The sequence below is a fragment of the Phycodurus eques genome, chromosome 8 (genome assembly GCF_024500275.1).
Source record: "Phycodurus eques isolate BA_2022a chromosome 8, UOR_Pequ_1.1, whole genome shotgun sequence".
Lineage (NCBI taxonomy): Eukaryota > Metazoa > Chordata > Actinopteri > Syngnathiformes > Syngnathidae > Phycodurus > Phycodurus eques.
Genome location: NC_084532.1, coordinates 870,469 through 894,522, shown reverse-complemented (window position 1 = coordinate 894,522; position 24,054 = coordinate 870,469). Strand labels below are relative to the sequence as shown.

The 24,054-nt window shown below is 45.6% G+C and overlaps 1 protein-coding gene across 1 annotated transcript; it reads left to right on the top strand.

The window, feature by feature from the left end:
* Nucleotides 1–2,109: 2,109 nt before the first annotated feature.
* Nucleotides 2,110–23,061, top strand: gorab (golgin, rab6-interacting). Its single transcript, XM_061683363.1, has 5 exons — nt 2,110–2,406; nt 2,511–2,802; nt 2,959–3,060; nt 15,822–15,962; nt 20,245–23,061. Exons 1-5 carry the CDS (start codon nt 2,352–2,354, stop codon nt 20,627–20,629), a joined length of 975 nt encoding a protein of 324 aa, XP_061539347.1. The 5' UTR covers nt 2,110–2,351; the 3' UTR covers nt 20,630–23,061.
* The last annotated feature ends 993 nt before the right edge of the window (nt 23,062–24,054 follow it).

Below are 24,054 nucleotides of genomic sequence, written 5' to 3'. Positions count from 1 at the left end.
CGGTGACGAGTCTGCATATCGACAGGAAGCGGAGCGGCCGGAGCTGTGGTACGGCTGACACAACCTGGAGCTGAACACGCTCAAGACTGTAGAGATGATCGTGGACTTCAGGAGGCATCCTTCGCCACAGCTGCCCCTCACGTTGTCCAGCTGCCTTGTGTCAACCGTCGAGACCTTCAAGTTCCTGGGAATTACAGTCTCTCAAGACCTGAAGTGGGCAACCAACATCAGCTCCGTCCTCAAAAAGGCCCCGCAGAGGATGTACTTTTCCGCGGCTTCTGAGAAAGCATGGCCTGCCATGGGAGCTGCTGAGGCAGTTCTACACAGTGGTCATCGAATCAGTCCTGTGTTCTTCCATCACAGTCTGGTTTGATACTGCTACAAAAAAGGACAAACGCAGACTGCAACGGACAATCAAAACTGCTGGAAGGATTGTCGGTACCCCCCCTACCCACCATTGAGGACTTGCATGCTGCCAGAACTAAAATAAGAGCGTGCAAAATCCTCTCGGACCCTCCGCATCCCGGTCAACAGCTCTTCCAGCTCCTTCCCTCAGGTAGGCGCTACCGATCAATGCAAACTAGAACTAGCAGACATTAAACAGCTTCTTCCCTCTTGCAATCAACTTCTTAAACACCTAACCTACAATTCCATGACAACATGCTGGCAATTTTTTGACTTGAGTTCGTTGTCACATTTCTGTGGGGCCAATTATGTATTACTCGTGCACTCACTGTAGTTGTCTCGCCATGCTGCACTATTTGCATATCTGTTGTTGACCAATACTGTTGTTGACCACTTATGCCAGAGTAGCATCTGCTCCATTTGCACACTGACTGAGGAGTATCTGCAACATTTGCACAATCGACATTGTCTCAGATTATCGCACTACTCGTCTCGTTAAACCGCATACACTCCTTGAAGTCTCGGCGCCCTTTGCACAATGGTCATTGCACCGGACTATTGCAATATTAGTCATTTCAACTGCTCTACGTGCTAGAGGACTCTGCATCTTTTGCGCAAATGTCAAAAATATAAAAAATAAATAAAACATAAATTGTACCAGCATTACCAGATAACTAGCAACCCTTTACTGCTCAGTGACTGTTTTTTTGTCAATGTCTTTGTGTCTCCAAAGTGTTCTCTGTCAATTGACCGTCTGTTGTCGTACTCGAGCGGCTCCAACTACCGGAGACAAATTCCTTGTGTGTTTTTTGGACATACTTGGCAAATAAAGATGATTCTGATTTTGTCAAACGTTTTTAACTATCTTTGATCAAAACATATGATTCACTTTGTTGATAAAAATGTCGATATTGTGTGGTGAAAATGAACAAATGCAAAAACGAAGGTCATGTTTAATCGTTACTGTCCACAAAAAGACATCCAAATGGAGGACTATGTCCTCGACGCGGTCGACAACTACATCTATTTAGGCCAACTTGAAACAATGGATGGAAATACAATCACTGAAGTTGAACGCCGCATAAAGCTTGCATGGCAGGCTTATGGAAGCCTTAGTGTTATATTCAAGAACAATCTTCCCATTTGCTTGAAAAGAAAAGTTTTCGATCAATGTATTTTACCAGTCCTCACTTATGGTAGTGAAACTTGGACTACGAATGCCAAAGTTATACAAAGATTATACAAAGTGTAAGCCAAAGGAACATGGAACGCCAAATGTTGAAAATAAGCATTGGCGACAAAAGGTGGACCGCAGAAAGAATCAACTGGATACCACTGGACACAAAGCGACCACGGCGAAGACCAAAAAGTCGATGAATGGATTAAATCATTCAACACAGCGGAATACACTGGCAACAAATTGCAAAATGTCATCGTAGTTGGAAACGTGAAGTCCCAACCACTAGTTCTACATCCTGCAGTGTAGATAATGGCTGATATATATATATATATATATATATATATATATATATATGTATATAAACTCTAAATTGCCCGTGGTGTGAATGTGAGTGCAAATGTTTTTTTTTTATTTTTATTTTAATCTGTGCCCTGTGATTGGCTGGCGACCAGTTCAGGGTGTACCCCGCTGGGATAGGCTCCAGCACGCCCGCAGTACAGGAAATGGATGGATGGATGGATAGTACAGCAGCAGTCGTTCACTTTCTCTTTTATGCTGCAGTTATTTGTTTTTCATTCAGGCCAGACCTTGGACAACCTCGTTGCTTTGCTGGTCCTTCCTTGACGTGGCAAATAAAAATGGCTGCCGAGTGGTAACGCTGTGGTGTTGTGATTGGCATTGTCCTTGCGTTCTCTGATGCTTTTTTGTTTTTTTAATTTATTTTTTTTAAATCGCTTTTTTGTTAGCGGAAATTCCAAACTATATCATGAGTGGCTGGCCTGGGTTTTCAGAAGATGAACTGCGGAAATTGCAGCAAAAAGGTAATCGCTCTTCATGTCACCTTCCATTTTGTTTTTGTTTTTTTTGTTTTGGTCTCTTTGGATTTGCCGCAAAGAAAATACGGCACTTTCTGTCGTCGTTCCAGACTCCGTGATAGCAGGCAAGCGCAAACTACGACCGCCCAACCGGAGTCGGCAACAATCGCAACGTGACAAAGCCTTGCAGCAAGCCGCTCGGGCAAGTACTGCATTTGCGTCCCATGAACTTCAACCCGAGCAGCAGCTCAATATCGTGCCTTCGAGAGGTGAGCGCGAGGACATTGCACCTGGAGGTCCGGCTGCTAAAAGGAATGTGCGCCAGAGTCTCGGCGAGGAACGGACGCAAGAAAAGACGCAAAATCCGGAGGTGAAGGAGCTGGAAATAGAAGAGATTGCACTGTTAGTAGTTTCTTTTCCGCCCTTACTATCTTCGGTCAAATTTGACCCAGACTGTTTATCGTTAATGACCTTGTGTGTGTGTGCCCCCCCCCCCCCCCAATTTAAAAAGATTTGTTGTATAAATACGTTGCCCACAATTTGGTCCTCCTTTTGCAGTCGAGGCAAGACTCGCCTGGAGCAACTGCAACAGGAACAAAAGATCATCGAAGAGAGGAACAAGTACAAGAGGGCTCTGCTTGCGAAAACTATAGCTGAAAAGTAAGTGGTTAGTTTTATTTATATATATATATATATATATATATATATATATATATGCGCGCAATTCCAGATAGCCCACTTTGAAGTATCCGTGACAGAATTGTAGATATCGCCAACTCCAGTTTGAGGTAGCTACAATTTGATTCTGACAATGTCAATGTTTTTTGATGAAAATATTTTGTCATAGTGAACGACCTCCCCCCCCCCCCCCCCCCCCCCCCCCCCGACGACGACTATCCCATAACAATTAATTTCCGGGCACTAAGCCGATGACGAAATGTATTGATGTGTTTGTCGACGAATACAAACGAGACGGAAATATCTGCCAAAGATGAGATCCAATCAGAACTAGTTTTGTTGAAGAGGCGGGGGGCGTTGACAACTTGGATGACCAGGAAGAGAACTGTGGTAAGGAGACGCATGCGGCCGGGAACGTACACGGGCACTGTATGCTTGTTTAGTGTCAGAAGCCCGACCAATTTGAAGAGACATTTACAGCCCAGGCATCTTGTAGTCCACGCACAGGTGAACATTTTAACTCATAAATCACTACAAACACGACTTCACTTGGTGTCAATAAATCTGCTCAGTCCCATGACTTCCCCACTGTTTTGTCTGGCACGCGTGTCTCACGCACAAACAATTGCTCCCTCTGGCTCCTTCCTCTCTCTCCCACCCCCTGGTCTTCTAATCCAATCATGTCACATGTTACCGTCAAGGCCTCCCAGAACTCAGGAAATCTACTTAACACAGCTGCAGGATTGTGCATTGTTTTTTTTCCTTTTAATACTTGAGTTGCAGTCAAATAGTTTTAGTTTTGCAGTAATGGCACAGCTGATATTACTTTTGAGGAAATAAATGTTTGGTCCAAATAACAAGGTAGATCCGTGTGTGTTAATTGCATAGTCATACCTTAACATTCCTTAAAGGGAATCCTGATTGTAATGACAAATAGTTCTTAAAATGCAACGACTGATCTCTCCTTTTGAAATAGCATGACATATAACTATTCTTCTAAATTAGAAAAATATTTATTTGTTGTTGCTGGCGTTTTTGCATGCGGGGATTGATGACGTATAATGGTTGCTGTTTGCCGCCATACATTCCTGCCCTCTCTCATCTTATGTTAGTTAAATATTTAAACTTGTATTGCACTTCTCATAGGCTCACCGCCTGTGGGAGGGGCCATAGGGGTCAGGTGCAGTGCGAGCTGGTCCGTGGCCAAAGGTGGGGACCTTGGCGATCCGATCCCCGGCTATAGAAACTGGCTCTAGGGACGTGGAAAGTCACCTCTTGCAGGGAAGGAGCTCGTGTGTGAGGTTGAGAAGTTCCGACGAGATATAGTCGGGCTCGCCTCCACACACGGCTTGGGCTCTGGTACCAGTCCTCTTGAGAGGGGTTGGACTCTTTTCCACTCTGGAGTTGCCCATGGTGAGAGGTGCTCAGCAGGTGTGGGTATACTTATTGCCCCCCCGGCTTGGCGCCAGTACGTTGGGGTTCACCCCGGTGGACGAAAGGGTAGCCTCCCTCTGCCTTCGGGTGGGGGCTTGGGTCCTGACTATCGTTTGTGCCTATGCACCAAACAGCAGTTCATAGTACCCACCCTTTTTGGAGGCCTTGGAGGGGTTGCTGGAGAGCGCTCCCGCTGGGGACTCCATCATTCTGCTGGGGAACTTCAATGCTCACGTGGGCAATGACGGTGAGACCTTGAAGGGCGTGATTGGGAGGAACGGCCTCCCCGATCAGAACCCGAGCGGTGTTCTGTTATTGAACTTCTGTGCTCATCACGGATTGTCCATAACAAACACCATGTTCAAGCATACGGGTGTCCACACGTGCATACGGGTGTCCACACGTCCACACACAGACCAGGGCGGCTGAGGAGTGTGATCCCCTTGTAGTTGGAACACACCCTCTGGTCCCCCTTCTTAAAAAGGCGGGACCACCACCCCAGTCTGCCAATCCAGAGGCACTGTCCCCAATGTCCACGCGATGTTGCAGAGGCGTGTTAACCAGGACAGCCCTACAACATCCAGAGCCTTGAGGAACTCTGGGCGAATCTCATTCACCCCCGGGCCCTGCCATGGAGAAGCTTTTTAAGCACCTCGGTGACCTCAACTCCAGAGATAGGAGAGCCCGCCTCAAAGAACCCAGACTCTGCTCCCTCATGGGAAGGCGTGTCGGTGGAATTGAGGAGGTCTTCGAAGTATTCTCCCCACCGGCTCACAACGTCCCGAGTCGAGGTCAGCAGCGCCCATCCCCACTATACACAGTGTTGATGGTGCACTGCTTCCCCTTCCTGAGACGCCGGATGGTGGACCAGAATTTCCTCGAAGCCGTCCGAAAGTCTTTCTCCATGGCCTCACGGACTCCTCCCATGCCCGAGTTTTTGCTTCAGCGACCATCAAAGCTGCAGTCCGCTTGGGCAGCCGGTACCCATCAGCTGCCTCAGGAGTTCCACAGGCCAAAAAGGCCCGATAGGACTCCTTCTTCAGCTTGACGGCATCCCTCACCGTTGGTTTCCACCAACGGGTTCGGGGATTGCCGCCTCGACAGGCACCACCTTACCTTACCACCTTACGGCCACACCTCCGGTCGGCCGCCTCAGCAATGGAGGCGCGGAACATGTTCCACTCGGACTCGATGTCCACCGCCTCCCCCGAAACATGAGCAAAGTTCTGTCGGAGGTGGGAGTTGAAACTCCTTCTGCCAGGCGTTCCCAGCCGACCCTCACAATATGTTTAGGCCTGCCACGTCGGACCGGCATCTTCCCCCACCATCGGAGCCAACTCACCACCAGGTGGTGATCATTTGACAGCTCCGCCCCTCTCTTCACCCGAGTGTCCAAGACATGCGCCCGCAAGTCCAATGACACGACCACAGTCGATCATCGAACTGCGACCTAGGGTGTCCTGGTGCCAAGTGCACGTGTGGACACCCTTATGCTTGAACACGGTGTTCGTTATGGACATCTGATCGGGGGGGCCGTTCCTCCCAATCAAGCCCTTCCAGGTCTCACTGTCATTGCCCACGTGAGCATTGAAGTCCCCCAGCAGAACGATGGAGTCCGCAGTGGGAGCACCCTCCAGCACCCCCTCCAAGGACTCCAAAAAGGGTGGGTACTCTGAACTGCTGTTTGGTGCATAGGCACAAACAACAGTCAGGAACCCGTCTCCCCCACCTGAAGGCGGAGGGAGGCTACCCTCTCGTCCACCGGGGTGAACCCCAACGTACAGGTGCCGAGCCGGGGAGCAATAAGTATACCCACACCTGCTCGGCGCCTCTCACCATGGGCAACTCCAGAGTGGAAGAGAGTTCAACCCCTCTCTCGTGGACTGGTACCAGAGCCCAAGCTGTGCGTGGAGGTGAGTCTGACTCTATCTTGTCGGAACTTCTCGACCTCACACACCAGCTCGGACATTCCACGTCCCTAGAGCCAGCTTCTGTAGCCGGGGATTGGATCGCCAAGGTCCCCGCCTTCGGCCACCGCCCAGCTCGCATTGCACCGGGCCGGCCACCAGGTGCTCTCCTTTGAGCCCCACCTGCAGGCCTGGCTCCAGAGGGGGGGCCCCGGTGACCCGCATCCGGGCAAGGGAAACCTGAGTCCATATTTTGTCTTCGTCATAAGGGGTCTTTGAGCCGTGCTTTGTCTGGTCCCTCACCTAGGACCTGTTTGCAATGGGTGACCCTGCCAGGGGCGTGAAGCCCCAGACAACTTAGCTCCTGGGATCATTGGGACACACAAACCCCTTCACCATGATTAGGTGACTTCTCAAGGAGGGGCAACACAAAACAAAATTTTAAAAATGTTTTTTATTATTAAGGCTGAAAAAAAAATCCAAACCGATATGACCCTCTGTGGAAAAAGTGATTGACCCCTAAACCTAATAATTGGTTGGGCCACCCTTAGCAGCAACAACTGCAATCAACTTGCAATGAGTCTCTTACTGCACTGTGGAGGAATTTTGGCCCACTCATCTTTGCAGAATTGTTGAAATTCAGCCACATTGGGTTTTTGCGCATTAACCACCTTTAAGGTCATGCCACAGTATCTCAATAGGATTCAGGGCAGGACTTTGACTAGGACACTCCATTGTCTTCATTTTGTTTTATTCAGCCATACAGAGGTTGACTTGCTGGTGTGTTTGGATCATTGTCCTGCTGCAGAACCTCAGTTTGTTTCAGCTTGAGGTCACAAACAGACGGTCTGAGATTCTCCGTCAGGATTTTCTGGTAGACTGCACAATTCATGGTTCCATTTATCACAGGAATTCTTCCAGGTCCTGACGAAGCAAAACAGCCCCAGACCATTACCATATATATATGGTATGATTGGTATGATGTTCTTTTTCTGATATACGGTGTTACTTTTACGCCAGATGTAATAAGACACACCCCTTTCAAAAAGTATAACTTTTGTCTTGTCAGACCACAGTATTTTCCCCCAAAAGCCTTGGGGATTAACAAGATGTGTTCTGGTAAAATTGAGACGAGCTTTAATGTTCTTTTTGCTCAGCAGTGCTTTAGCCTTGGAATTCTGCCATGCAGGCCGTTTTTGCCCAGACTCTTTCTTGTGGTGGTGTCATGAACACTGAGTAAGGCAAGTGAGGCCTGGAGTTCTCTGGTTTTTATGAGGTCTTTTTTGACCTCTTGGATGAGTCGTCGCTCCGCTCTTGGGGTAATTTTGGCCGGCCGGCCACTCCTTTGAAGGTTCACCACTGTTATGTTTTTGCCATTTGTGGATAATTGCTCTCACTGTGGTTCGCTGGAATCCCAAAGCTTTAGAAATTTCTTTACAACCTTATCCATACTTTCTCATTTGTTCCTGAATTTCGTTAGATCTCGGCATGATGTTTAGCTTTTGAAGATCTTTAGGTCTACTTCATTTTGTCAGGCAGGTCCTAGTTAAGTGATTTCTTCATCAAGAACAGGTATGGCAGTATCAGGCCTGGGTGTGGCTATAGAAATTTAACTCTGGTATGATACCAGCTGTTTTACCGGTAGGGTGGGTGGCAATCATTTTTTCCACATAGGGTGACGTAGGTTTGGAATTTTTTTTTTTTTTTTTTTTTTTTTCCCCCCCTCCCTTAACTCATTCGCTGCCAGCTGTTTCCTGAGCAGGGAACCCCAAGACTGCCAAGCATTTTTGAGCAATTTCACTCATTTTTCAAGCCCCACAGAATATTGTGTACGATGACTATTTACATCAAAAACCACCAAAAGAAAGATCACTCTCTTCTTTTGTCAGAAAAGGTTTCTCTTCCTTTGCTGATTACTAGAACAGTATGTCAAATAGAGGGTACTTTCAGCCAAATCTGTTTCTAGAGGGAAAAAAAAACTGCGAAAACAACCTTTTTGTGAAAGCAGACAGATCAAGCAGAACATTGACACCAATATTTTTTTTCTTTCGTGAAAATCTCGAAGATCTGTACATAAAACAACACTGAGAAAGTACTTTTAACTTTTAAGTATAACGATGAACAGAATTTCCATTAGACAAAAATGCATGAACAAATGGAGCTCCCACACTTTTTTCCTCCAAATTCTCCTTCCCCACCGTTTGCTCAATAGTCCAGGTTTTTATTACCTTGTGCATAAAATTAGTAAAAGTTTTATCCACATCTGCATGTTATTCTTTGGTGGCGGTGACTGGGATCTTGTGTGGTTGTCATTGTCCTTGAAACCAGTCCCTACTTCTGTTCGAAGCACAACCTGCGCAGTTTAGAAACGCAACTATTACTACAAAAATACATCGTTGAAATTGCTGTCGTGGGCCGTGGAGGGGAAAAAATGCTTTCATTTACCTTTTTTTTTGTCTGCACTGCGTACTGGAATGGGAATCGAACGTCTGCCGGATGCATAACCTGTAAGTTTTTAAAAAATTCATACGATTACTAGAGAATACTTTTTATTGATGTGTTTTCCAAGGGTATAAAAAAAAAAATTACATTTTTTTTCGCAATCCATTTGACTCGTGGGTGTTCCATTACTGCAAGATGGATGAGCTGAAAATGCAAAATTCAAATCAGTACTGGCAACAGATGTTACATTGTAATGTGAACTCGTGAGACTAAATAATGTTTTTATGTAACAAGGATTGAAGGAGCGTGTGTGCTCGCTAAATGTAGCTAACGCGAGCTCCAAATGAGTGACCTTCATCTCCATATTATCCGAAGGGTCTTGGGATGAAGCTCGGATGGCAAGCGGCCAAGAGCATCTCACCCACGGTAGCAGGAATATTTTTCATACCTTGGCGCAATAAATTCTGGTACCGAAAGCTTTAAAAAAAAAAATTGGGGAAATATTTATACATGCAAGTCAGTCAGCTTTTGGCGAAATTCGCCATTTTGAACTCAAAATAGCCAATTTATGTGAATTTTATAGATCCGATGACTTTTTCCTGGGGGTCGGGGGGGGTTTGCTGTCGTCATAGGCTGTTTCGTACTCCTTGAACGCTGGCAGCGAGCGGTAACGGTACTTTTACTCAGTTACAATGATCTAAATGTCACTCGCTACTTTTATTTATCAATTATTGCTTATTTATCAACTGTTTCGTGGGCGAGACGACTACCGGTATTTCCGGATCGGGCGCTCTTTGCGCCAATCTAATTAAACCGCGAGTGACGTTTACGTCTAGTTCACCAATCAAACGTCACTCAACGTCTTCTATTGGGCTTCCCGGGCATAGGTATTAACAATAGATAAACCTGCCCGGCTGATCGGCGTGCCTAAATGGCCACCATTTTCGGAAGGTCGTCGTTACTATGAAGCCAACAGCGCGCCAGTCTTTACATTTAGACGAACAAAAACAACAAGTTTGATGGATTGTAGTATTTGTCTGGCACTGTCTGCTCAAATGTGGATATTTCAGCTCACTTATAACTTGAGAAAGCACCGTGCACTAAATTGCAAAATGTCTTGAATTTAGTTTTTTGTGCTGTTTACTCAGTACTTGAGTAATTATATCGCTGTGTACTTTTTACTGTTAAGTATTTATTTGGAGGACTACTTTTTGAGTAGTCACATTATCGTCAAGTAACAGTACTCTTACTTGAGTACAATATTTGGCTACTCTACCTACCGCTGGAGCGGTCATCCTCTATTGCTACGCTTAACGCTTAAGCAACATTTTTGCTCATCAGATCAGCCAGTATCGTATTTGTTGCACTGGTCTTTTGTATTTTCGCGTTGAGGTGCTGCGGGTCGTGGCCCTGGTTATGGTCCCGGCGGAACCGCGAAGCACACGTAACATCGGCGACAAGAGCTGATCCGCTAGTACATTTTGTATTTATTAGGAAACGCGCCTACAATTATCTAATTAGTTTACGGATGTTAAGCGATGTTAGGGATTATTGTTAAATGTATTAAGCGATGTTAGGGATTATGCCACAAGACAGAATGAACTAACTTCAAATTCAGAAATGGCCAATAAAAACAGAAAAATATTGTACTTTATATTTTCCTGAAGGATGCATTTGGAATTAGCCTTTGAAATTGGTAGTAATGAAAAATGAAGTGAAACGGTGATTTGAGTAAATTATTTTCCAGAATGAGTGCTGAAAGAGGAGACTGGTATTCATGTGGCACAGTTTAACGCAGGCATCAGGTGCAGGTGGAGATGGGCCTGGCTCAAGTTGGAGGCCAAAGCAAAAAAATGAGGCACATTTCATTTGAATCTTTAGTTTGTACATCAACATGTACTTGAGCAGTGTAAATAAATGTTTTTCTGCATGAAGAAACTTCAGAGTTTTTCCAGATTGCTTAATTTATGTCAAAATAAAATTATCTGCGGGGGCCCGGTGGATTCCCCCCCAGACCCCTACGTTTTCTTTTGTCACCTTTTTCATACCTTTGGTGTTTGGATGGCTGCATTTTGTCTTCGCTCTTTTCCGCCATTATATTTGTCGTTCTCATTGTCCTGTCCCCTCATCCCTGCCTCCTCCTCCTTCCTCTGAGGAAGCGACGTTTACCTCAGGGCATCGTTGCCTTCTACATGGTGCCATTCCTCATTGCAGTTATCCAGAGGCTTGACGATCACACAAACTGCACAAGACCCTTTCCCACCCGTCCTCATTAAAAAAACAAAACAAAAAAAAAAACACCATTGACATCCTTAGATGGCATTGGCAGGGAGTAGCTCGATTCTGAATGACGTCAGAATCATCTTTATTTGCCAAATATGTCCAAAAAACACACAAGGAATTTGTCTCCGGTAGTTGGAGCCGCTCTAGTACGACAACAGACGGTCAATTGACAGAGAACACTTTGGAGACAGAAAGACATTGACAAAAAACAGTCACTGAGCAATAAAGGGTTAATAGTTTTCTGGTAATGCCGGTACATTATTATTTTTTTTTTGACAATTGTGCAAAAAGATGCAGTCCTCTAGCACTCAGAGCAGTTCGAATGACTAATATTGCAATGTCCATTGTGCATTGACTTCAAGGAGTGGATGCGGTTTAAAGTGACGGGTCGCGCGATAATCGGGGACAATGTTGATTTGACTGCATTGGCAGGGAATGAGTTAGTAATAAAAACCTTCATTTAAGAACTGCATTTTGTGTTTACGTGTTGTCTTTGACTAATATTTAAATTAGTTTGATGACGGGAAACATTGAAGTGTGACAAACACTTTCACACCACTGTATATGAACACCAAGTGCGCTTATCCCATGCAGTGGCCTTTTGGCAGAATTGTACTTCCTTGTTTAAATAACTTCACCCAGTTCGACCAGTATAGCAAGCTTTCGGCCATGAAAGTATGCCCGCAACTTGAAATAATACATCTTCCCTGAAGGTGTAATGTGTTTTATTTGGGCAACGTGTCCTGCTCTTTGGCACCCATGCATGTTGTGTTGCGAGGCAGCAGCGAAACGGACGAGATCCGCCGCCCCGCGGCCTGTTGCCAGCGGTTAGAGAAGCCGTTGGAGATCCGGCACAACACTGTTAATGCCGTGAGCCTCACAGCCACCCGCTCTCCTTCCCCTTGCAGGGGGAAAATTCATCTAGGGGATGTATTCCTAAAAGCTATCTTTTAATATTGTAAACCACTGTAACATGCATGGTGTGAACATTCAGTGTTTGAATATAGGAAAATAAATTGTATTGCACACTAAAGCTAAACTAAAATTGTATTTAAATACTTGATAATACAAAAATTCTTGAACTTAAATATAACTATTTATTTTTACACACTCTACTGGATAAAAAAAAAAAAAAAACTTAAACCAGTGTAACATTGTGCACATTCAGTGATTCAGAACATGGAGCCCCCCCCAACCAACCCCCCTGTCACCGCTGATCAAGGTGAAGGTAATGACTTTCAGAAAGTGAAGGTAAAATAAAAAAAATTAAAACAAATTTGTTGTTGTTTTTTTTTGGTCTAAGTCTGTAAACAAAATTTGCTGTCAAAGTTAACACTGGATTCTGACCAGTTATAATTCCAGTTCCAGATATCTCCACTTCAGATCAGTTCAAAATATCTACAATATCCCTTTTTGGATATACTAAATCAAGTTTTGACTTGGCGAAATCAAAATGTAGATATTTCAAACTGGAGTTACAGATATCTACAATCAATTTGCAGATATCTGTCATGCACAAGCGGATCTCCGGTATTGGATTGTAGCTATCTGTAATGACAAACCCCATACACATGAATGGCAAAAGTGATGTCATTTGTCCTAGGTGAAATGACATTCCAGATAGCTGTCATCTTCTTTTGACGAGGCAAAAAAGAATTACAGATTATCTCTATGTCGTTTTGACTAGTCGCAATTACTAACCTCCTCATCCTTCTACCATTATACTCACTATTTCTCCTCTGGACATGTCTGCTCTCCCTAACTTTGTCACCAAAACATCGAACCTCGGCCGTCCCTCTGATGAGCTCATTTCTAATTTGATCCAACCTGGTCACTGCGAGAGCAAACCTAAACATCTTCATTTCCGCCACCTCCAGCTCTGCTTCCTCCTTGTCTCTTCAGTGCCACGCTCTCTAATCCGTGCATCATGGCTGGCCTCACCACTGTTTTATAAACTTTGCCCTTCATCCTAGCAGAGACTCTTCTGTCACATAACACACCTGATACCTTCCTCCACCCGTTCCAACCTGCTGAGACCCGTTTCTTGACTTCCTGACCAGACTCACCATTGCTCTGGACGGTTGACCCCAAGTATTTAAAGTCCTCCACCCTTGCTATCTCTTCTCCCTCTTGCCTCACTCTTCCCCCACCACCCCTCTCATTCATGCACATATTCTGTTTTACGTCGGCTAATCTTCATTCCTCTTCTTTCCAGTGCATGCCTCCATCTTTCTAACTGTTCCTCCAGCTGCTCCCTGCTTTCACTGCAGATCACAATGTCATCTGCAAACATCATGGTCCATGGGGATTCCAGTCTAACCTCATCTGTCAGCCTATCCATCACCACTGCAAACAGGAAGGGGCTCAGGGCTGATCCCTGATGCAGTCACACCTACAGCACACCTCACCGCTGTTCTGCAGCCACCTCTCCTAGATGCTTCCATACCTCCACAGGAATGTCATCAGGGCCAGCTGCCTTTCCATTTTTCATCCTCTTTAATGCCTTTCTAACTTCCCCCTTACTAATCATTGCCACTTCCTGGTCCACTACAATTGCCTCTTCTACTCTCCCTTCTCATTTTCCTCATTCATCAACTCCTCAAAGTATTCTTTCCATCTATCTAGCACACTACTGGCACCAGTCAACACATTTCCATCTCTATCCTTAATCACCCTAACCTGCTACACATCCTTCCCATCTCTATTCCTCTGTCTGACCAGCCTGTATAGATCCTTTACTCCTTCTTTAGTGTCCTACCTGGCATACATATCATATACCTCTTGTTTGGCCTTTGCCCTATATCACATCTCAATGTATTCCTTTCGCCTCTCCTCGGTCCTCTGTGTCCCACTTCTTCTTAGCTAACCTTTTTCCTTGTATGAGTTCCTGTACTGTGAGGTTCCACCACCAAGTCTCCTCTCCTTTCCTGCCAGAAGATGCACAAAGTACTCTCCCGCCTGCCTCTCTGATCACCTTGGCTTCAGTGGTCCAGTCTTCTGGATGCTCCTCCCGTCCACCGAGAGCCTGTCTCACCTCTTCCCGAAAAGCTGCACAACACTCAGTCCTGTCTCAGCTTCCACCACATGGTTCTCTTCTCTGCCTTTGTCTTCCTAATCTTCCTCCCCACCACCATCCTATGCTGTCTAGCCACATTCACCCCTACCACTACATTACAGTTGGTATCCTCTTTCAGATTACATCATCTGCACAAGATGTAATCCACCTGCGTGCTTCTACCTCCACTCTTGTAGGTCACCCTATGTTCTAGCCTCTTCTGGAAAACAGTGTTCACTACAGCCATTTGCATCCTTTTTGCAAAGTCTACCACCATCTGTCCCTCCACGTTCCTTTCCTGGATGCCGTACTTACCCATCACTTCTTCATCACCCCTATTTCCTTCACCAACATGTCAATTACAATCTGCACCAATCATGTCTCTCTCTCTCTCTCTCTCTGTCTGGGATGCTCAGAACTACTTTGTCTAGCTCCTTCCAGGATTTATCTTTCACCTGTAGGTCACATCCTACCTGTGGGGCATAGCCACTAATCACATTTATACATAACACCCTCAATTTCAAGTTTCAGCCTCATCACTCGATCTGATACTCTTTTCACATCCAAGACGTTCTGAGCCAACTCTTCTTTTAAAATAACTCGACTCGATTTCTCTTCCCATCTACACCATGGTAAAATAATTTCAACCCTGCCCCTAAACTTCTAGGCTTACTGCCTTTCCACATGCTCTCCTGGACACACAATGTATCAACCTTTCTCTTAATCATCATGTCAACCAACTCCCGAGAATTTCCTGTCATAGTCCCAACATTCAAAGTCCCCACATTCAGCTCTGTGCTTTCCTCTTTTCTTTCTGCCGAAGAACCCGCTTTCCACTTCTTCTTCTTCTTCTTTGACCCACAGTAGCTGAATTTCCACCGGCGCCCTGCAGGTTAACGGTGCCGGTGGCGGACGTTGTTAACCCGGGCCATGACCGGTCCGGTATGGAATTGTTTGGATGAACGCTCATATTTGTTTGGCAAAGTTTTAAGCCGGATGCCCTTGCCTGATGCAACCCTCTGCATTTATCCGAGCTTGGGACCGGCATACAGTTTGCACTGGCTTGTGCCCCCCATAGGGCTGCGTTACTCTCTTTGCCATGAAGTGATAGCTTAAAATAAAAACCTGAGAAGCCTTTCTCAGATGTCAAAACAAGTCATCTTTGACAGTTTCATTTTAAATATGATGTACAGGGAGAGTTAAACACTCAAAGTCTTTGTGTGTGCATTTGATAAGCTGATTTGTTTTGTGCATTGTGGCTGTTTTTACATTATTTTGTGTTTCTTTCCTGTATTGTTGATTGTTTGAATGTCATTGATTATCTTATCCTGTAATGTGTGAATGTGTTAAAATAAATGAATAAAATCGGCAAAAATTCGGCCAATGTTTGCAAATTAGAAAAGGGCTAATGGCGGCCAATTAAAATCGGCCCTACTTTACATATATCTTGAATTAAATTTCCAAATATTTAAAAGGTAAATTACGACTTTGTTGATGACTTCAATGTTAATTCCAGATAGTCAAACATGGCTATAAAATGTTAAGAAGGTTTGAAATCCAGGGTTATGGCTATGTCTAACATCTTGACAAGTTTGTAGTCTCACTGTTGTTGTTCTTTGTAGGTCCAAACAAACTCAAGCTGAGGCGGTGAAGCTGAAGAGAATCCAGAAAGAGCTGCAGGCCCTCGATGACATGGTTTCTACTGACATCAGCATTCTGAGAGGAAAGATAGAGCAAGCCAGCTGGGACTACACGACTGCCAGGTAACATTGTTTGCTTACATGCAGAAACGAGTAATTCTCCCACCAATATTTAAATTTAAAGGTGTTCTTTCATCAGAATAAATTGTTTCCGACTGTTTTTGTCACCTTTGCATAATATAGGTCAAAATGTGTCAATGACATGGTTTAAGGTCTGTCGTTTGTCATTTGAATGCATAAACCTTTGAACACCAAAACCATTTGCTAATGACTGGATTTGAAATTGCTGACACTGTAACGTAGTTGTGCTAATTATACTCATATTATACCTGACCCTTTCCTTGAGCCGTCACCTTATAGTGGTGGAGGAGTTTGTGTGTCCCAATGATCCTAGGAGCTAGGTTGTCTGGGGCTTCACGCCCCTGGTAGGGTCACCTATGGCAATCAAGTCCTAGGCGAGGGACCAGAGAAAGCACAGCCCCATAAACCCCTATGACGAACAAAATATATGGATCTAGGTTACCCTTGCCCGGACGCGGGTCACCGGGTCCCCCTTCTGGAGCCAGGCCTGGAGGTGGGGCTCAAAGGGGAGCGCCTGGTGGCCGGGCCTGCACCCATGGGGCCCGGCCACCCTGTGGGAGGGGCCATAGGGGTCAGGTGCAGTGCGAGCTGGGTAGTGGCCGAAGGCGGGGACCTTGGCTATCCGATCCCCAGCTACAGAAGCTCGCTCTCGGGACATGGAATGCCACCTCTCTGGCAGGGAAGGAGCCCGAGCTGGTGTGTGAGGTTGAGGAGTTCAGACTAGATCGAGTCGGGCTCGCCTCCACAAACGGCTTGGGCTCTGCTACCAGTCCTCTCGAGAGGGGTTGGACTCTATTCCACTCTGGAGTTGCCCACGGTGAGAGGCGCCGAGCAGGTGTGGGTATACTTATTGCCCCCCCGGCTGTACGTTGGGGTTTACCCCGGTAGACGAGGGTAGCCTCCCTCCGCCTTCGGGTGGGGGGGACGGGACGGGTCCTGACTGTTATTTTTGCCTATGCACCAAACAGCAGTTCAGAGTACCCACCCTTTTTAGAGTCCATGGAGGGGGTGCTGGAGAGTGCTCCCGCTGGGGACTCCATCGTTCAGCCGGAGGACTTCAATGCTCACGTGGCCAATGACGGTGAGACCTGGAAATGCGTGATTGGGAGGAACGGCCCCCCCGATCAGAACCCGAGTGGTGTTCTGTTATTGGACTTCTGTGCTCACCACGGATTGTCCATAACGAACACCATGTTCAAGCATAAGGGTGTCTCACATGCACTTGGCACCAGCACACTCTAGGTCACCGTTCGATGATCGACTTTGAGGTCGTGTCATCGGACTTGCGGGTGCATGTCTTGGACTCTCTGGTGAAGAGAGGGACGACGCTGTCAACTGATCACCCCCTATTGGTGAGTGGGCTCTCCTATCTCTGGGGTTGAGGTCACTGAGGTGGTTCAAAAGATCCTCGGTGGCAAAGCCCCGGGGGAGGATGAGATTCGTTCCTCAAGGCTCTGGATATTGTAGGTCTGTCCTGGTTGACACGCCTCTGCAACATCGCATGGACATCGGGGACAGTCCCTCTGGATTGGCAGACTGGGGGGGTGGTACCTCTTCTTAAGAAGGGGGACCGGAGGGTGTGTTCCAAATACAGGGGGATCACACTCCTCAGCCTCCCTGGTAAGGTCTATTAGGGGGTGCTGGAGAGGAGGGTCTGTCGGGAAGTTGAATCTCAGATTCAGGAGGAGCGGTGTTGTTTTCGTCCTGGCCGTGGAACAGTGGACCAGCTCTTCACCCTCGGCAGGGTCCACAAGGGTGTGTGGGACTTCGCTCAACCAGTCTACATGTGTTTTGTGGACTAGGAGAAGGCGTTCGACTGTGTCCCTCGTGGAGTCCTGTGGGGGGCGCTTCAGCAGTATGGGTTACCGAATCACCTGATACGTGCTGTTCGAGCCCTGTAGGACCGGTGTCAGAGTTGGGTACGCATTGCCGGCAGTCAGTCAGACTCGTTTCCACTGAGGGTTGGACTCCGCCAAGGCTGCCCTTTGTCACCCATTCTGTTCATAACTTTTATGGACAGAATTTCTAGGCGCAGCCGAGGCGTAGAGGGGATCCGGTTTGGTGGCCTCAGTATTGCATCTCTGCTTTTTGCAGATGATGTGGTTCTGTTGGCTTCATCAGGCCGTGATCGCCAACTCTCACTGGAACGGTTTGAAGCCGACTGTGAAGCGAGGATCAGCACCTCTAAATCTGAGACCATGGTCCTTAGTCATAGAAGGGTGGAGTGCCCTCTCCAGGTCGGAGAGGAGATCCTTCCCCAAGTGGAGGAGTTCAAATATCTTGGGGTCTTGTTCACGAGTGAGGGAAGAATGGAACGGCAGATCGACAGGCTGATCGGTGCAGCGTCTGCAGTCATGCAGACTTTGTATCGGTCCGTTGTGGTGAAGAAGGAGCTAAGCTGAAAGGCGAAGCTCTCGATTTACCAGTCGATCTACGTTCCTACCCTCACCTATGGTCACGAGCTGTGGGTCATGACCGAAAGAACAAGATCCCGGATACAAGCGGCCGAAATGAGTTTCCTCCGCAGGGTGACCGGGCTCTCCCTTAGAGATAAGGTGAGAAGCTCGGTCATCCGGGATGGGCTCAGAGTAGAGCCGCTGCTCCTCCGCATTGGGAGGAGCCAGATGAGGTGGCTCGGGCATCTGTTTAGGATGCCTTCTGGACGCGTCCCTGGTGAGGTGTTCCGGACGCGTCCCTGGTGAGGTGTTCCGGGCACGTCCCATCGGGAGGAGCCCCCTTGGACGACCCAGGATACGCTGGAGAGACTAAGTCTCTCAGCTTGCCTGGGAACGCCTCGGGATCCCCTCGGAAGAGCTAGAGAAAGTGTTAATAGTTTTTCACAGCACTGTATTTAGTTTTTTTGTTTTACTTGGCTACATTTGTCATTTTTGATGTGGCTGTGATGGATGGAGTGGCGAGGCTTGCCATCGTCGCCAGCGGACGCTTCCATTCACAAGGGTGGGAGCGAGGGACGAGATCGCGGTGGCCGCCAGTCTTGTGTCTCGGCCGGTGTTTTTCACACACTTGGGCAGGCATGCGTCTCGCTTACCTCCGTGGCGATCACATGATTTTTCTGCTGATCGAGATTGGTTTTATTCATTTTCTGACATTTTAAATTTCACAAAGGTGACAAAATAATTTAAAGGTACAAAGATCTTGCCAAATTAAACGGGTATAGCTTCAATTTATATGAAACAATATACCTTTTTGGGGTATTTTTAGTACCAGTATAATGTGTGTGGGTGTGCTATACAGTGGGTATGGAAAGTATTCAGACCCCCTTAAATCTTTCACCCTTTGTTATATTGCAGCCGTTTGCTAAAATCATTTAAGTTCATTTTTTTCCTCAATGTACACACAGCACTCCATAATGACAGAAAAAAAAATGGAATTGTTGAAATTTTTGAAAATAAAAATAAACATAGCCATAATTATTCAGACTCTTTACTGTGACACTCGTATATTGAACTCGGGTGCTGTCCATTTCTTCTGATCGTCCTTGAGATGGTTCTACACCTTCACTGGAGTCCAGCTGGGTTTGATCATACTGATTGGACTTGATTAGGAAAGCCACACCCCCCGTCTATATAAGACCTATTAGCTCACAGTGCATGTTAGAGCAAATGAGAATCATGAGGTCAAAGGAACTGCCTGAAGAGCTCAGAGACAGAATTGAAAATTCTGCTGCACTAAAAGTTCCTAAGAGCACAGTGGCCTCCATAATCCTTAAACGGAAACCGTTTGGGATGACCAGAACCCTTCCTAGAGCTGGCTGTCTGTCTAGTCAGGGATTCTTGAAGTACTTCAAGAATCCCTGACTAGTTTGAAATTTCAGCTGGACACATTTTTACATCTCAAAAAAGAGGACCTGTCCGCTAAAAGAGGACGTCTGGTCACCCGACATCAGCGTGTTAAGCTAATGCTTGCTTTATTTCAAGCTAGCTAGCTCAAACATGTTCTTTACACGAAACGATATTTTGAAAATATGTTGACATGTTACCTTTTTATATTTTGACTTCTTTTACTCCTCCGCTTTTCTTCTTTTGCAGAACTGTGCGCCCGAGGGCTTAGCTGTCCTTTTCATGATGGAAAGAAATTGCACAGTGTGCGGCGTGCCTAAAAATGTCAATATTTTAGTTGTTAGTGAAGTTGTTTTACTGAATGTAACAGGCCATGTGACATTTATCTTGGTCTTTTTTGTTTTGTTTATTTTGTGGTTTAGCATTCTTTTTCTTTTCTTTTCTTTTTTTTTTTTTCCTTGCAGAAAGAGGTACGACAAGGCCGAGACAGAGTATGTCATGGCCAAGTTGGACCTACACAAGAAAACCGACATTAAGGAGCAGCTGACAGAGCACCTTTGCGCCATCATCCAACAAAACGAGCTACGCAAAGCCCTCAAGCTGGAAGAACTAATGCAGCAGTTGCAGCTTCAGGCCACTGAGGAGGAGCTGGAGAGGCAGAAGGTGGAAGAAGGCAATGTGGGAAACTGTGGACTGCAAGCACATGTGAAAGAGCAGAATGGCGTTTTGGAACGTCAGGAGGGAATAGTGCAATGGACACCCACAGAGGAGGAAAGTCTGAAGGAGGATGATGGCATCCATCTGGGGCACCAATTGAGGAATGAAGCACAGCTGGAGCAAGAGTGTTAAACAGCCGTGTTCCCAGAATGAAATGGTGGATCCTACATGACATTGTCCATTCCTCAGAGGGAGTCCAAAACACTGCGGCATCATATCATTTTCAGATCATATTTATCTGATGCGACCCAAATGTTTTCAGAATACAGCAAAACATACAGGAACTGGCCTCGCCGTTCCAATACTTTGGCAAGAGCTCCAAATTGCAGCTTTTCTTTCCAGGTCGCGTTCCCCCACTACTCGCAGAGGGTAGGGACAGAAAAGTTATGGGTTTATAATTGGCTCGGGAACACACAAAATGGCAGCGACCCGCTACTTTTCAATCAGACATGGCTATGGCCTTAAAACAGCAAATAACGGAAGATAGGTTTCCCTAAACATTTGCGAATCGAGAATATGCGGGACCTGATACCCAACCTGGAAGAAAGCGTTGTATGTAACAGCACCAAATGTTTACGTGAGCAGTGAAGTTTATAGTTAATATTGAAATCATTAGCTCAAAGCAATAAAATGAATTAACCCCGTGAATCACTGACATCGCCAAACTTTTAAATTATTCTTTTGTTCCTACACTTTTGCTCACATGAGAAATGGGCGTGTTCAAACAAAGTCAAATTTGTCGTTCAGATTCTGTAAGTACCTGGAAATAGACTCGGAAATGTTCTCACTTGTCATATTCGTATTTTGGTGTTCGACCCAGATGTTTTCACAGCAAATGTAAAAGAATTGTTTCGATTTTTACATACAGGTGCATCTCAATGCATCCTGGAAAACTATTTCAGTAGCTAAATTCAAATTGTTATATGAATGAAACGCATGGGCAAATATTTTGTTTTTGTCAAGATCATGATTTATGACAGCTAATATGAACTAAAAATTCAATATCTCCGAAACATTTTAAATGCAGCGGCACCTCGAATTATGAGTGACCCAACTTTAAAGTTTTTTGATCTTCAAGTCTTCAACTCGGCCTTTGTTTGAGCGGTTTTAAAAGCCGTGCGTTGCGAGCAATGATTTGAGTTACGACCCTCAACCGCTAGATGGCGGCAGTGAGCTTTATAACATCATGAAACAGTTTAGCCCTGAGCGAACCAGTCCAGTATGAGTCAAAGTGTGCTTGTTTCAAGCGGTTTGTTCCCACTCCCAGTTAGTTTACTGTAAAAACTAAACTTAAAACAGAGAATAATATGGTGTGTACTTCCCAGGAAGAATAACCTGACACGGGAGGTGTGACCCACGAGGAATGAATCATTCGCCGTGCACTCGCGGGCACACACGGAGCCAGCCGGTCACCGGTCACAACCCCGCAGCCTTGCGCTGACGTGTTAGCTTGGGCTTTAGGAGCTTTGCTGACATTTTTTTTGTTCCACCTTTGGGAAAATGAGAAGGGGGGGGGGGGGAGCCCTTCCAGAGTTAGCTAAAAAGACTAGCAACCAGATGCAGAGCGAAAGGAACCTCAGGCAGCTGAGAGGATGTTACATGTAACGGGTATGTAATTGATTTGTAATTGATTGGACTCAAGTAGATTTTTCACATATCTGTATTTATTTTTGTGGTGACTTTTTAGTCTTGCGCCTTACTTTTTAAACCCAAACATCTGTACTCTCTACTCCTTACAGTGAGTAAATAAATGTACACTATAGTGTATAGTGTCTGTCTGTGTATGTATATATATATATATGTAGGAAAAATATGATTCAAGATACAAAATATGCCCAAGTTATTGATTGAATACAGGTCCAGAAAAATAACATGATAAATCAGATGTACCGTAAATGTCCACCTGGTGGAGCCAAAGGGGAGTTGCAACCAATCATGACATGGTTCTAATACAGATGTATGCAGCGTTCACACCGATTCGTTTTGGGCGATTCACGCCGCGTGAATAACAGAGAAAGTCGATGCAGTTCACGCGAATAGATGTGAATCCATGCCGGGCGGCACGTATGACACATTTGACGTGGCACGAGTGGGGGAGGCACGTGAGCATTTGCCTCCTTCACCGGTTCGCTCGGATTTGGGAGAGTTGAACTACAAGCGACACTCGCGTGGTGACAGGCGATCAGTGTCGAGAATAGGACTTGCGTCCCTGAGCTTTTTCTCACGGCGTGTTATCAGTCCCGTGACCGAGCAGGGTTGGAAAACGGTGAAAGAAGAAAGCTGCCGTACCTGGTAAGTGTATTTATTCATTTACTTGTTTACAGCTGTTGAACTGTGAACCGGAGCTTTAGCACAACTACCGGCCACCTGATTACTAGATACACACACACACACACTGATTTCTATTAACAGGTTGAGCAGGTGGGTCAAGGAGAACAGGAGGCCGCTGCCTCTGCCCCACACCTCAAACACTGAAATAACTAAACCCAACGCAAAGTTTCCGTTTTGTGGTCATTAACGCCACCTCGTAGCTAACGTGTCCCCGGGTCTCAATTTTGGATGGATTTTTGTTTGTAGACCTGAGAGCATTCCAACGGAAGCCATGAACTCCAAAGCCGACTTGAGATTTTGCTGCATCAGCGTTGTGCACAGACCTGGATGAATGCAAGGATCTCTGGAGCGAACCAACAAGATTCGCCCAAGCAGACCTGCATCATGTCCTGGAGGGATACCAAATAAGCTCTTCTCTCTTGCCTCACAGGCAAGATGGTTACATGACCTAAAAAAAAAAAAAATGCAAATTGTTAGTTCAGCATAAATTGAGATGTATATTAATTATTGTGTACATGGGTAAAACACAAGCTCTAATTTACGAGCTGTCTCTGCCATCGTTGACTACTATAATTCTGTATCCCAACAAGCAATTAAACTTGACATTTCAAAGAGACGGGCCGTTCCTTTGAGGGCCACATGGCCTCATGTTGGACAGATGGTTCAAAAGAGAAGGATGGGAGCATTTTTTGTAGCTGACTCACATGAATGGGGGGGTTTCGCTGACCCATCATAACAATGAATGGGTGACACGTCTGCCAGAGATGTACAGATACATCTCAATAAATTAGAATACATTTTTATTATTTATTGAGATGACATAAAAAAACTAAAACTGCGCGTTAGGAAAAACATGCAGGTGACTATATTTATTAGCTGGAAAATACAATACGGACATTGCCTGAAGCCTCACACAGTTTTACTACAAATTTGAGAATAAATCATACATATTCATCTGCAGGATTCTGTTGTAAAATTTTAGGTTTGTTATCTCAGTAAATTACAATAAATATATTTTAATTTGAGCTGTGCCTGTAAATCACTGAACTGATAAAGTGTTCAGAACCAAGGAAGTCCATAAGATAATCGGTGAAACGTCCTCAAATCAGTGGCACTCGATAAAACCCGTCTGGTATCGATGTACGAGAATCTACACAGACATGCAGACTCATCTTATCGCTGTAAGAAATCCTTAACAATTCTACTTTTTGTCAAATTTGCAGATA